The sequence below is a fragment of the Mustela lutreola genome, chromosome 3 (genome assembly GCF_030435805.1).
Source record: "Mustela lutreola isolate mMusLut2 chromosome 3, mMusLut2.pri, whole genome shotgun sequence".
In the NCBI taxonomy this organism is placed as follows: Eukaryota; Metazoa; Chordata; class Mammalia; order Carnivora; family Mustelidae; genus Mustela; species Mustela lutreola.
This window is the reverse complement of record NC_081292.1, coordinates 171,852,695-171,867,076: the sequence shown is the minus strand read 5'-3', so window position 1 is coordinate 171,867,076 and position 14,382 is coordinate 171,852,695. Positions and strand designations below refer to the sequence as shown.

At 42.1% G+C, this 14,382-nt stretch overlaps 1 protein-coding gene across 1 annotated transcript in view; it reads right to left on the bottom strand.

The window, feature by feature from the left end:
* Nucleotides 1-491: 491 nt before the first annotated feature.
* Nucleotides 492-14,382, bottom strand: part of PDE6D (phosphodiesterase 6D) — a 52,646-nt gene continuing 38,755 nt past the window's right edge. Inside the window, exons 2-5 of the mRNA XM_059167716.1 lie at nt 4,718-4,806; nt 3,806-3,931; nt 2,984-3,089; nt 492-1,091 (exon numbers count right to left, since the gene is read on the bottom strand). Of these exons, the coding sequence (XP_059023699.1) occupies nt 1,010-1,091; nt 2,984-3,089; nt 3,806-3,931; nt 4,718-4,806 (403 nt within the window). The 3' untranslated portion in view covers nt 492-1,009. The remainder of the gene's footprint in view (nt 1,092-2,983; nt 3,090-3,805; nt 3,932-4,717; nt 4,807-14,382) is intronic.

Sequence of the window (14,382 nt, the reverse complement as noted above, 5' to 3'; positions counted from 1 at the left end):
CTGGCTTCCTCTGCCTGGGTTTTAAGGCCTCCCAGCACCCCACCCCATCCCAGATGTGTTCCCACCATTCTCCACATGACTTCAGGGAGATCTTTTCTCCATTCTGGAATTTCTGTCCTCTCACATAAGAACAGAAGGGTTTCTACTCTGTCAGCTTGGACTTCTACCCTTTCCTGAAACCTCTTGAGTAAAGGTACATCATAAAGGTCTGAGAAAAGTTAAAAGCAACACCAGACAAAGGGGACATCCATGTTGTGGAAAAGAACCACTGCATATCATATCTCAAAGACAAATGTTAAGGTTATGGGTCTTGTTTGGATACGTTGTACATTCTTGGAAAGCAGCAACTGAAGCATCGGGAATGCAAAATCTATTAGCTGATTTCTGGAGTAAAATACAGTTGTGGTCCTATGGTCTGATAAATGTCTTTCTTCACATCATGGGGCTGGGTTTATGTTCCAGAAAAAGCAGAGATGAAAGCAGTGCCATGCTAAAGACTGTAGGAATATTTTAATTCATATGTTTTAATTCATTACGTAATAATAATATCACAGTCTATTTTACAAGTTAAATGTATGAGAATGTATGAAATAGAAATGGTAGGAAAAAAAACTAAACATAGGTCAGGAATATGAATTTTTCCAAAACCAGGGGCCAAAGGAAGATGCGTTGCCTGTAGGGCCCAAGGAGGAAGCAGAGGGGGTGGGAACAGCACTGGCTCTTGTGGTAAGCATCTGTCCCTGTGTCACCCTGGGAAGGAGTCAAGGCTCACCCTCTGCCCTCGTCTGGGGTTGGGAGTTGAGTCTGGTCAGTGGAAGATGGCGGCTTGGGAGGAAAGAGCCATCTGGTTACCTACACAGAACTGGTCCCCTGGTGGCCACAGGTGGGTTGCCGTACAGGGAATTAGGGGTGGAAATGTCAAAAATCAAATGCGTGGAGGAAAAAAGTCAACAGTTTCCTCCTTTCCCCCCCAAAACCCAAATTCTTGAAATGCACACACATTCTTCTCTCAAACGTAGAAAAGTCTCACTCTGGATGTGCTTACAAGAAGATCGTCGTCAAAAAACTTTGTCTCTATGATAACATTCCCACTATAAGTAAGAAGAGAGGGCAAAAGAGTGAGTGTGTTAGGCAACAGATTTCATTTCCACAAAGTGGCTTCAGTTTGGGTCTGCTTGGCCTGGGGACACGCACCTACCTAGAATTTTCGCTTGGGGACACTTAAATCTACGTCCAAATGGGGTTAGAAGTCTAATGTGACATTTAACTTTGTGATTGGATTTTTTTCTCCTCAAGTTCAGAAAACAAGAAGAAAGAGCATGTTTTAATCCTTGATATATGTAAACCCCTTAGCAGAGTGCTCTGCAAACAGGGGTGCTTATACATAAGACCTTTTTTTTTTTTTTTTTTTAAATATGAGTGACTTTTTGATATACATGGAAACCTGCAGGTCTCTGGTAGGCAGTTATGGGTTGGTCTTTCCTGCATCTATTTCCATCACTTTGGGTAACAGCACTCTGCTCTTCTTCTGGGGACCCACCACATCTCCAGTCCATGGGTCAGTCCAGTAGCCTCTCCTTCACCTGGCAGAGGGCTGAGCACAGGACATAATATGGGCTAATCAGACTCTTCCCCTGCTCCCCGTTGGAGCAGGATCCTTCCTATGGCTGCTCCTGAAGGAGATCATCGATGGATTCCTGCCACCTGCATCTTTGAAGCTGCCCAGGTCTCAGTGCCACCCGCCACCCGTCACCCCTACCCCCCTTCAGGTCTGTCCTATCAGCTGGAGTCATTTCTATGGCTTGCAGCCAAAGAACCCCAAATGACACACCTGTATTGTACAGGGGAGAATTTCATTTTTCTTGGTGGGTATCTTAGAGTTTCCAAACCAAACCACTCTCGAACCAAGTTAAGGACAATAGAGGTACTGTTTTGGGGTTCCAGAAAGTAAAATGTGAGTTAAAGAACCTAAATAAGTCATCACAGACTTATTGGACCTGGCCAAGAAGGAGTCAATGAAGGTTAATAAAATACAAAAAATGCCCTTCTATATACTACCCTGTACTTTCCCAGGTAATTAATAGCCAGCAGATACATTTTTGTTGGCAATTAATTATAAAATAGGTACATAAGAAACTCAAGATTTAATTGGCTATTAGAATATAAAAATACCTACCATTGTAATTAAAAATCTATTACAGCAAACATTTTATAAAGCAAAATCTTATAAAGCAAACAACCTCTATTTACATTCAGTGTGGCTTTCACCAAGGATCTGTTTAAGGGGACAATCCAATATTACACAAATATCTGTGGGAATAACTCATTACTAGACACTATTATTAAGACCTCTGAAAGTCTAATACCTTTTCCGAAGAGAAAATGTAAGCTGGGCCCTTACTGACAGTGTTTTTGGATAAAGGACAAACAAATTATTCTTTGAGCAGGAAGCATAACTATGAAAATGGTAAGCTAGTCTCTGAAAAACCATAACCAAACATTATCCTCTATAACAAACTTAGAACTTTGCCAGATTCCATTAAAGGCCATTCAAGAAAAGTACAGAGTATCAGAAGTTTGGTTGTCAGGAAAGTGAGCAAATTAGCCTAGATTTAATATAGAGTACAGGCCAGTTTCCTCCCATATCATCTTCTTTCATCCTCACTACACCTCTGTGAGATAGAATTATTAATTCTATGTGTAGAGAGGAGAAAAATAAGGCAAGAGAGGTAAACATTGTCCAAGATTGCACGGCAAGTCAGGGTTAATCAGGAATTTAGTCTAAAGGTCTAATCTAAAGTTTTTTTTATTTTTTTCCATTTGATCACACTGTCTTTTTCCTATGGCCATGTCAGTAACCTGTAAACTCAAATACCCCTGAATACTCTCTCCCCTTATTTTCACCCGGGGCTGCACGCTGAGCAGCACCATCAGCCCCCCTGCTTGGAACCCACTCCCCAGTGCCTGCAGTCTGCTCACTCACGTTAGCACGCTGGCGGGCATCATCTGGGATTCGGGCGCAGCCTCTATCAGGGACTGCCAGGTGTTTGTGGAGTTTGGGATCACAAAGCCAAACTCGAAGAACCATTCTGAAGGAAGAACAAAAAGCTGGTGAGTGGGCACCCTAGAGTGTCTCGGGGCTCTTCACCCGCCCCCCCCCCCCCCCTTAGAGTGAGCCTCTTCTTACCCCAAGAACCACAAATGAAGCCATCAGAAACCTCTGGGGCCAGAGGCATGTGAAAGAGGCATGACAACCCCTCAGGCTGTCCCTCGACCACACCAGAGGCTTACTCCCTCTGCTCTAGGGCCTAAAGGATGAGGACTAGTGGGCAGATACATTATAAGCAATGCTTTCTTAGCAATAGGCTATGTGTATATGATAAACAGAAGAACAGACTAGGCCTTTCACTTGCAATTCCAGCTGTAAGACACGGACATGCACTCTTACAGTTCATGGTGGAAACTCGGTGCAGAGTCGCCTTGGTGGCCAGATCTGTGGGAGACTGAGAGCTCTGTACCAGGCCCTTGTTGGCAGCTTCCTCGTGACCACATTATAATTCACCAGTGATAAAGCAGGCACCAACCCAGGCCCACTAGTGTCAGAAACCCTTTTGTTGGGCTCAAAGCCCCTTGTCATTGCCAGCTTTGTTTTTGCTGAGGCCCCCAGTCTCGCAAGGTATAGGAATCCCATCACAAACTGAGCTGCAAAATGAACGTTACCGAAGCAGTGTTTTAAGTTCACTGGGTCCTGCCTTTTTACTCTGTCATCCTAAGTGGGGCTTCCAGGCACTAGGCCACAGAATACCTTCTAGGCATTGCCCTTTGAAGTAAACTTTTTGTTCCAGGCGGAATTTTTCCATTTGCTCTGCTGAAGAGAAGTTCAACTCTCGAGACACTGCCTTGCACTTGAGGATTTTCTTGGGAACACGGGCTGGTAAATAAAAAGAAATATTGAAGCCATTCTCAATGAAAATCACATACTATAATTCCTTAAGTTTCTGGGAGCTTCTTAGAGCTGATTTAGAGAACACATTATCTATGTTAAATTTCAGAGAAAAGCCTTGGTAACACAATTAAAGACAGAGGTCCCTAATTGGTCAAGTGCATCTTTATTATTTTTTTTTAAAGATTTTATTTATTTATTTGAGAGAGAGAGAAAGAGAGAGAGAGAGCACAGAGGGTGAGGGTGAAACAGATTCTCTGTTGAGCAGAGAGCCTAATGCAGGGATGCAGGGCAAGATCCTACCACCCCAAGATCACGACCCGAGCGGAAGGCATTTGCTTAACCGACTGAGCCACCCAGGTATCCCCCTGAAAGATCTTTAAGAAACACCAGATATAGTGCATCTAAGGGCCTTCCCTAGCTGTTTTCATTAGGAAAAGGGCTGAATGGACCCCTTCTTTACTCTGTTCTGTTGGTTTTAACTCCTTAGTTTTTCTTTTATTTCAGGGAGATAAAAATGGAAATTTTCTTTTAAAAAAAAGTTGAGAGCTTAGTTTATATCTTTAGGCATGTTTTAATGTTAAAATTTCAGCACAGAATGAGTTTTGGGAAGTGAGAGGGAAAAAAGGTAGGAAAGGAACTGAGAATCTCAGTAACACATGCTGTGCCCGCAGCGGTTTACCCATCAGGATCTGCATTAATTTAGCTCCCTGATGCTTAGGCCCTGCTTCTGAAACATCAGAGCCCTGTGCAGGGCAAAGGGTTGGGGAGTACCTTCATGCTCCACTCCAGGGACTGACAGGTCTTCTGTTCCTTGCCACAGTATCTTCCCTGTCTCAGCATCCCGGAGGTTCATCCAATTTCTGATCAAATGTATTAAGGAAAACAATGCACTGAAAGCGACTCCAACTTTGCACTCAAGGTGTGTTCTAGCTCTCAGATTTGCTACCAACTCCTGTTTACTTTTTAGCAAGTCAGCCTATCTATCAAGTGCCATGAAAGCAAATGAGGAGGTGTAGGAGGGTCCAAAGGACATCTAAAGGAAGATCATAGCACAGACCCAACAGAGATTTTTTTTTAAAAGATTTTATTTCTTTATTTGACAGAGAGAGAGCACCAGCAGGGGAAGTGGCAGGCAGAGGGAGGAGAAGGGCTCCCCTGCTGGGTGGGGAGTCCAATGTGGGGCCAGATCCCAGCAGGCTGGGATCTATCAGAACAGAGAGAGGGCAGATGCTTAATGACTGAGCCACCTAGGCGCCCCCCACAGTGGAGATATTTTTATGTACAACATGAGAACCAAAGACTACACATCTAGAAACTGCAAGGAGAGAGAAAATGAATAGTACAAAATTAAAAATTTTCCAACAGAATCAGACCAGCCAAGATAAAAGACTTAAAGAAACAGATAAGAGAGGTATCCCAAGAAGTGACTCATGCAGACCACCCCCACAGCCCATAAATTTTGCTCACAAGTCCACAGATCTCAAGTACCCATTTAAAAAAAAATTTTTTTTTGTTTTTGTTTTATTTATTTGACAGACAGAGATCACAAGTAGGCAGAGAGGCAGGCAGAGAGAGAGAGGAAGAAGCAGACTCCCTGCTAAGCAGAGAGAGCCCGATGTGGGGCTCGATCCCAGGACCCTGGGATCAGGACCTGAGCTGAAGGCAGAGGCTTTAATCCACTGAGCCACCCAGGTGCCCCTCAAGTACCCATTTAACTGCCTGTTCTTAGATATAAGAAACTAGCCAAGGATCACCAGAAACTGAAATGAAAGACAAACCAAAACAAAGAGAAAAAAGCAACTTAAGAGGAAAAAAGAGACTACAGAGGAAGATAGAAAAATTTTTTTTAAAGATTTTGTTTATTTATTTGAGAATGAGGTGAGAGAGCACAAGCAGGGGGAGCAGCCTGATCCCAGGAGGCTGAGATCATGACCTGAGTGGGAGGTAGATGCTTAATCAACTGGGTCACCCAGGCATCCCAGAAGATACAAACTTTTGAAAAGAAGTATTAAGAACTAACAAAACTGGGTTACCTGGGTGGCTCGGTTATTAAGCATCTGTCTTTGGCTTGGGCCCTGATTGCAGGGTCCTGGGATTAAGCCCCACAGGGAGCCTGCTTCTCCCTCTCCCACTCCCTTGCTGTGTTCCCTCTCTTGCTATCTCTCTCTCTGTCAAATAAATAAATAAAATCTATGAACAAACAAACAAAACAAAACAGTCAGAGATAATATAACCCTTATACACTAAAAATCATATACAATTAAATTTTGTATATTTTAGGTGATCTTCTCTGGCTCAAGTTTACAAATTTTGAGGCTAGTCAATTGATAATCTCATTTAATCATAAAATGCCTTCTAACTTAAACAGTTATATTTTCTAGTTTCTGTATTGTTCATCATACAATAAATGAATCACTAACAGCAATGAAAAAAGGAACATTCAGAGAACAAAAAAGAATGCTAGAAAAATACACATTTTGATAGCAGAACCAAACAACTCAGTGTAAGGGTTGGAAGACAAACCTGAGGAACTCTTTCAGAAAGAAAAATAAAAAGGGACAAGGACAGAAAACAGGAAAGTAAAGATAAAAGAACCAGGTATCAATGTAAGAGATCCAAAAATCTAACAGGAGTTCAAGAAAGACAGAACCGAAAAACCATGGAGAGAAGTGATCAATAATTAATTCGAGAAAATGTCCCAGACTGAAGATCTAGCAAGTGACCAAGTCACATCATTGTGAACTTGCAAAACGTCAAGGTTAAAGCAAAGCTTCCAGAGGAAAAACAAGTCACATAAAGGTCAGAATCAGAATGGGGGGAAAAAAAAAAACAAACAGAATGAATCACACTTTTCAACAGGGACTCTGGAGGGTAGAAAAAAATGAAGCAGTGCCTCTATGAATCTCAGGGAAACTCCTAAAACTAAAAAAAGATTTATTTTCTCAAGAAACTAACGATAATATGCTATTTCAAAATGATAGGGAAGACTAAGGAAAAAGACGATATTGAATCCATGAGCAAGGGACTAAAACAAGATACAGGTGAAAAAGTCCTCTTTAGAGGACTAAAGGGTGACAGGCCGAGGTCCAGACAAGAGCAGGTCAGAGGTTTAGAAAGAGATCTTAAGAAGATGAAATTCATAGAATATCTGATGGGTTTAAATGGGAAAGATTTATACAGTTAGGGGGTATTTGGGGGTTCATTAGTGAGAAGCACAGAAAGCCTAAGTAAATGAATAAGAAACTAAGATAATAATTAACATCAGGGAAAAATCAAAGGTGGTATTAGGAGAAAAATCAGTTATACTATACTACATGGTATCATTGCAAATAGGGCTAACCTAGTCGTAATAATAAAACCACAGACTATGGATCCAATACCATTATCCTGAGAGGATGGGGGAAGGAGAAGAGCATGTATGTGCGGTCAGGCAGAAAGTGCTGGGAAAGAACAAAACTCATTTTCCACAGTGAGAAGTCGATAAACAATGCCTAAAATAGAGACATTAAGGCATAGCCACAGTGTGCAACTCCAAAATATGAAGATAAATAGTAAATAAATCAGCTAGAAACTGAAAATGGTTTTCTCCAGGGAGTAGAAAATAGGAATGAAAGGATACAGAACGCAGCTCATCATTCAAAACCAGGTAGAACTAGAACTCTGAACAATGTACACACACAACTTTGATAAATATGAACACTAAATTTAAAAAGACCGTCCTGAGTTTTTTTAAACAATGGACAAATAATTTTAAAAACATTCATATTTCCATACATAGAGGCTAAGTCTGAGAAAGATAGCTAATATTCACAAAGAGATGGACCTTCAGATAAACAGTTGATAAAGTTTACAGGTCTTTCTTTTTCTTTTTTTTTTTTTTTTTTAAGATTTTATTTATTTGTCAGAGCGAGTGAGAGCGAGCACAGGCAGACAGAGTGGAAGGCAGAGTCAGACGGAGAAGCAGGCTCCCTGCGGAGCAAGGAGCCCGATGTGGGACTCGACCCCAGGACGCTGGGATCATGACCTGAGCCGAAGGCAGCTGCTTAACCAACTGAGCCACCCAGGCGTCCCAGGTCTTTTTTTTTCTTTTTCCTTTTTCTTTTTCTTTCTTTCTTTTTTTTTTTCCATTTTTGCTGTCTAGCAACCAAACCCTCTTCCCAATAGCACCATGTTGCCCCTGTGGGAGGCAGCGACTGCAAGGCATTACTGTAACTAGAAGATCCAAATCTTCCCTCCAGAGCCTAGTACAGCTGGGGGCAAGCACATGACCCAGGCTTAGAAGCCTGGGTACTAGGAGTTGAGGAAAAATCAGCAGTTCTGCAAGATGGGGGCAGGAGCTGTGCTAACCCAAATTTCCCTGCTTTGTGACCACTGAAACCCCAGGGAGCCCTCAGCCTTTCTGACTGGGTAGCTTGCAGTGTTGAACCCAGAGCAACATGGCTGATCAGCATCACTATGCATGAACCGCTACAGTTAACCCTCTGGAGACATTCTTTCTAGGTTTTGCTGTTACTGAAGTCACAAAAGATAACCAAGGGTTACCCTGGCTTCTTGTGCTCTCAACCTGCTGGTGTATTGCACTCCTACCCCACTCCCCTATGAACCTACCACTGCTTTCAAGTTGGGTTCGTTGTGCTTCTCTCTTCTCCTTGTGTGTAATCCTAACAGTCTCCTCATATGCTCATTATATTCCCAGATACTACTGCTCTTATATACCTTTGCAGTTTTCTTCTTCTCTGCTTCATATTTTGAAATTCTACTTTTTAAAAAACTAAATCCAAAAGCAAGTCAATAGTATACACACTTGCTTAGATCACCTTTTTTTTAATGTGTGTGTGTGTGTTTTGTTTGTTTTAAAGTAAGCTCTACGCCCAGTGTGGGTCTTGAACTCACGAGCTCAAAATTAAGAGTTGCATGTTCTACCAACAGAGCCAGCCACGCACCCCCAGATCCCGTATTAAAATTCCAATGACCATAAATACGCTTAGCTATTCTGGGGTCTCCCTATATGAAGACAAAGCTTCCCCAGCTGGAGAAATGAAACAGTAGCTACTACTGCTCCAGCAAGTCCACTCAGAACTCAGATCTAACAGAATTGCCTTAGACATTTAAGCCCAAGGTTTTCAGAAGACACAGCACTCATTTAACCAGCTCCGTACATGCTTTTCATTCTTTCTCTTCGGATACTCTCTTAGGTACCAATATAGCCACACTGGACACCAGATTTTCTTAACTAACAAAACTAAAATTACTCTTAAAATTTCAGGCTCACATACAAGTGGGGCATTCCAGCAAAACTACTGCGAGAAAAGCCTGGGAAAGGGGGCTCCCTTTGTAAAGCAACAGCTAGATCAGAGCTAGCAGTTTCCAAAAAAACCCATTACTGCTGCTGGCCTGGGTCAGCAAAGAAAAGTCTGGCACCACAATTTACTCATCAATCTATTAGAGGATAGAAAGAAAGAAGTCTTAAATGAGAGTGTGCTCTCTGATGATTAGTGGATGGTGAATTGAAGATTCCTCCATTTTACAGCAAGGGAGAGAACGTGCTAAAGATATATGGCTTATCTTCCTAACATAAACGCCTCCTGTCTTTATAAATGATCAGTTTAAGGACTTAATTATCACTTTAGGAAATTTATTATTGTTTTTTTGGAAATATACTTAAAAACACATTTTGGCCATTAGGCATTTTTGCATGTACCTTAATCCAGAAACCTATCAGTCTGTATCATGGACTTCATTGTATAATCCTACCAAAACCTATAAGATTTCACCCTCAATAAATACCACAATATTAGAGAAATACACACTGAGCTCCATCCAATGATGTTGGGATGCAGGCTACTGAGAGTCCCTCCAAATTCTCTAAGGTAGGGGTGAAAAGGAACACTCTTAATTCATGGCAAAGATGCTGCCATTTGGGAACAGCTTTTTAAATCGTAAAAATACAAATCCATGACAGCTCAATAGCAAAACGAAATAAAAATTATTGAGGTAGGTATTTTTTGGTTAAGTTTTATTTTTTACTTGATGGAGAGAGTAAGAGTGCGAGCACATGCATAAGGGGGAGGAGAAGAGGGAGAAGCAGTCTTCCGCTTGAGCAGGGGCCTGATGTGCATCTTGACCGCAGGACCCTGGGATCATGACCGGAGGCGAAGGCAGGTGCTTAACCGACTGAGCCACTCAGGTGCCCCTGAGGTAGGTATCTTAAAATAACCAAAAGAAAAGATGGTCCTCAAAAGAGGAAGTGTATTTCACTAAAAATGTTGGAAATGAGGGTGCCTGGGTGGCTTAGTTGGTTAAGCAACTGCCTTCAGCTCAGGTCCTGACCCCAGGGTCCTGGAATAGAGACCCACATCAGGTTCCTTGCTCAGCGGGGAGTCTGCTTCTCCCTCTCCCTCTCCCTGCTACTCCACCTGCTGTGCTCTCTCTCTCTCTGTGTCAAGTAAATAAAAATTATTTAAAAAACTGTTGGAAAGGAAAGGCAACTTTAATGGCTTCATCATCATCTGGTTGGAAACATTTTTTTGTTTTAGCAGCTTTTTGTTAACTAGATTTTTCAGAGAAAAAGAGCCTGAGGTTTAAGACTCAAAGGTCAAGTCACTTCCAATCTTGAGAGAGGAGAGGATTAGGTAGAAGCTTTAAAGGGGTGGGGGAGGTTAGAGGACTATTTATAAATACCACCTTCTGGGTCAGCCAGGTCTTTTCTCATTTAAAAGCTCCCAGGTGATTTATACCCAGGGTGAACACAAAGGAAAACTCCTTTACTATGGGAAACCTCTGCTGGGAAAGCTGTTCTTGGTACCTTCTTATTTGGAACCAGGCAGACAAAAGCGGCACACTCTTGTATGTAAAAGTAAGAGCATGTTAAAAATAAGCTTCAGCCTGGAAACAATAAGTTCAGGAAAAAAAAAATCAATAGTCTGTAGAATGTCAAGCCTTAGGAAAGGTAAAAAAGGAAGTAAACTAAAATACGTAGGGAAGAATGAGAGTCACTTGGCGCCACACAGAAGGTTACATAAGTCTTCTTATGTTTTAAATAGCTGTGACCTGGTATGATTTTGGTCCAGTGTGGGGGCTGGGGACAGACCTAAGGTAGAGAAGGCCAGCAGGGAGTGGTGATGGAGTGGGAAGTAAAGGCTTGGGGAGAAAAAAAAAAAAAAGCAGTCAGATGAATGGCATATGAGGTAAATTTCCTTAAGATGTGAATGCAGGCACTGGGATAAAAGGATTTAAAATATTTAGTGACAATCATCTAGAAGCATTTTGACATGAGTACAACTATACCTTCATTTTTATATATTAAACAGAACGGATCCACTGTACATGGCAGGACCTCACCAGCCAATTGAGAAGAGACCAGAAGGAGATTAGGGGAGAGGAAGAAGCTGGAGTAGAGAGGAGGAATGGGGAAGGAAAAGAGAGGGAAGAGGAAAGAAAAAAAAAAGATACTGAGAAAGAGACAAATAAAAATGCCCACATGTAACTGAGAACCAGGACCAAACAGAAGGGAACAAGAAGGAAGGGGCTCAGGATGTTCAGAGATGAGATTCCAGTTTTTCCTGCTTGAATCTTTTTTTTTTTTTTTTTTTTTAAAGATCTTATTTATTTATTTGACAGAGGGAGATCACAAGTAGGCAGAGAGGCAGGCAGAGAGAGAGAGGAGGAAGCAGGCTCCCCACTGAGCAGAGAGCCCGATGCGGGACCCGATCCCAGGACCCTGAGATCATGACCTGAGCCGAAGGCAGCGGCTTAACCCACTGAGCCACCCAGGCGCCCCTCCTGCTTGAATCTTATATTACAGAGTTGTCATGGTTAGTGGCTTTCACAGAATGGTTTGAAACTGATGGGTAGGAAGAATGTCCCCCTGAAAATGTTAATTGGCTGATTCATAGTTTCCTGTAATTTATCATCCAAACTAGTACTTTTGAGAATGAAAGAGGGTGCTAACGGGACAGCACACTTAAATGAGTTGGCTCATGTAAGGTGCTAAGAATCTTAGAAGCAGAGTGGTGTTGTTACGAATCTATTATCATCTCCTGTCTAGGCTCCTGATGGCTTTCCTTGCCGAAATCGAGAGTCAGACGCTTAACCAACTGGGCTACCTCAAGTGCCCCTCCTCGCTTCCATTCTTGCTCCCTCTTTCAATCCATTCTCTTCACAGAAGAAGGTAATTTTATAAAAATTGTGAATTAGATGTTAACCCCCGGTTTTCCTTTGCACTTAAAAACAAAACTCAAGTCCTTTGCATAGTTTACAAGGTGCCTAGTCACCATGTTCCACCCTTAATGGCTTCCTGTCTCTCTCTTCAGCACACTAGTGTCTCTTCTGCCCGTGATGCTGCCTGAGTGTTCTCGCCCTTACTCTTCACACTCCCAGATCCTGGCTTCAGGGGTACCTCCTCAGGGAGGCTCTTGGGACCACATCTCCAAGTCCAGATCTGCCTGACTCCGAAGTCTGGGCTCCTTTTGTGTACCCATGCCAACCCCGGCTATGTCCTGGCCTCCCCTAAGCAGAAAGTTTGTGCCATCTCTATTGCCTCTGAGGAGAGGCTAAATACTACTTTACTTTCGCTGTTACTTTCCTGGTCAAAGACCTTCAAAGGGTCCTCCCAGACTGATCCAGATCTCTCCATATACCTGATCTCAAATTATCATTCAGTAAGTGCTTATTGACAAACTACTATGTGCCAGGTATGGACATCAAAGCAGCATGTAAAAAATCTGGGCAATATTATTGTTTCATAGAAAGTAACAGACAAGTGGAAAGGGATATTTCTAAATTTTATATTATTTTATAAATTTATGGTCTTAACTATGTTGGTAAAATATACATTTGTCTATTCCACCCATACCCCCTCTCCTTTTTTTTTTTTTTAATTTATATTTATTTATTTGACAGAGATCACAAGTAGGCAAAGAGGCAGGCAGAGAGAGAGGAGGAAGCAGGCTCCCTGCTGAGCAGAGAGCCCAATGCGGGACTCCATCCCAGGACCCTGAGATCATGACCTGAGCTGAAAGCAGAGGCTTTAACCCACTGAGCCACCCAGGCGCCCCCCGCCTTTTTAAAAAAATATTTTTATTTGACAGAGAGAGAGAGAGAGAGAGTGAGTACAGGCAGGGGGAACAGGAAGGAGAGGGAGAAACAGGATCCTGGTGAGTAGGGAGCCTGATACAGGGCTCTATCCCTGGCATCATGATCCGAGCCGAAGGCAGACGCCCAACCGACTGAGCCACCCAGGCGCCCCACACCCAAAACCCTTTTTAAAAATATATATATTTTTCATTGGAATGTTAAGAGATTGCCTTATATTCAGGGTCAACTTATATTTGGGCATTATTCTGATGATTCTGTGGATTTCCTCTACATAAAACCAAATAACTTATTTATTCATGTCCCTCAAAACAGTTCATACTGAAGCTGGATAATTCTCACTGATACTGAGATAATTCTCTAATGATATTAACTCAGATCCTGATTACTAATCTAGGGATGGAAGAGCTATATTATTTCAATTCCTAACAATTTACCAAGAAGGGTACTGGTTTATTTTATTTATTTTTTTTTTAAAGATTTATTTATTTATTTGACAGAGATTACAAGTAGGCAGAGAGGCAGGCAGAGAGAGAGAGAGGAGGAAGCAGGCTCCCTGCTGAGCAGAGAGCCCGATGCGGGACTCGATCCCAGGACCCTGAGACCATGACCCGAGCCGAAGGCAGCGGCCCAACCCACTGAGCCACCCAGGCGCCCCAGGGTACTGGTTTATTAATTGTTTTTCTATTCTAGCCCTTTCTGAAAAGTAAGCTTTTTTTTTTTTTTTTAAAGATTTTATTTATTTATTTGACAGACAGAGATCACAAGTAGGCAGAGAGGCAGGCAGAGAGAGAGCGAGAGAGGGGAGGAAGCAGGCTCCCCGCAGAGCAGAGAGCCCGATTTGAAGCTTTTTTAAATTTACAAAAAAACTTATTATAGTGTCTATATATTCTGTAGAAAATAGATTATAGACATCTTCTATTTGTCACAACTAATGAACTAATGCTAACACATTATTAGTAACTAAAGTCAACAGTTTGTTCAAATTTTATTAGTTTTAATTTAATGTCCTTTTTCTGTTCCAGAATCCCACATAACATTTAGTAATCATGTCTCCTAAAGCTCCTGTGGGTTGTGAGAGTTTCTTAGATTTTCCTTTTTTTTTTTTGAGGACCTTGATTTTTTTTTCTAAATGCCAGTGTTGAGTAGTACAAGTATTTTTTTTTTTAAGATTTTGTTTATTTATTTGTCAGAGAGAGAGAGAGAGTGCAAGTGCACAGGCAGACAGAGTGGCAGAGGGAGAAGCAGGCTCCCCGCTGAGCAAGGAGCCCAATGTGGGACTCGATCCCAGGACACTGGGATCATGACCCAACCAACTGAGCCACCCAGGTGTTCCAACAAGT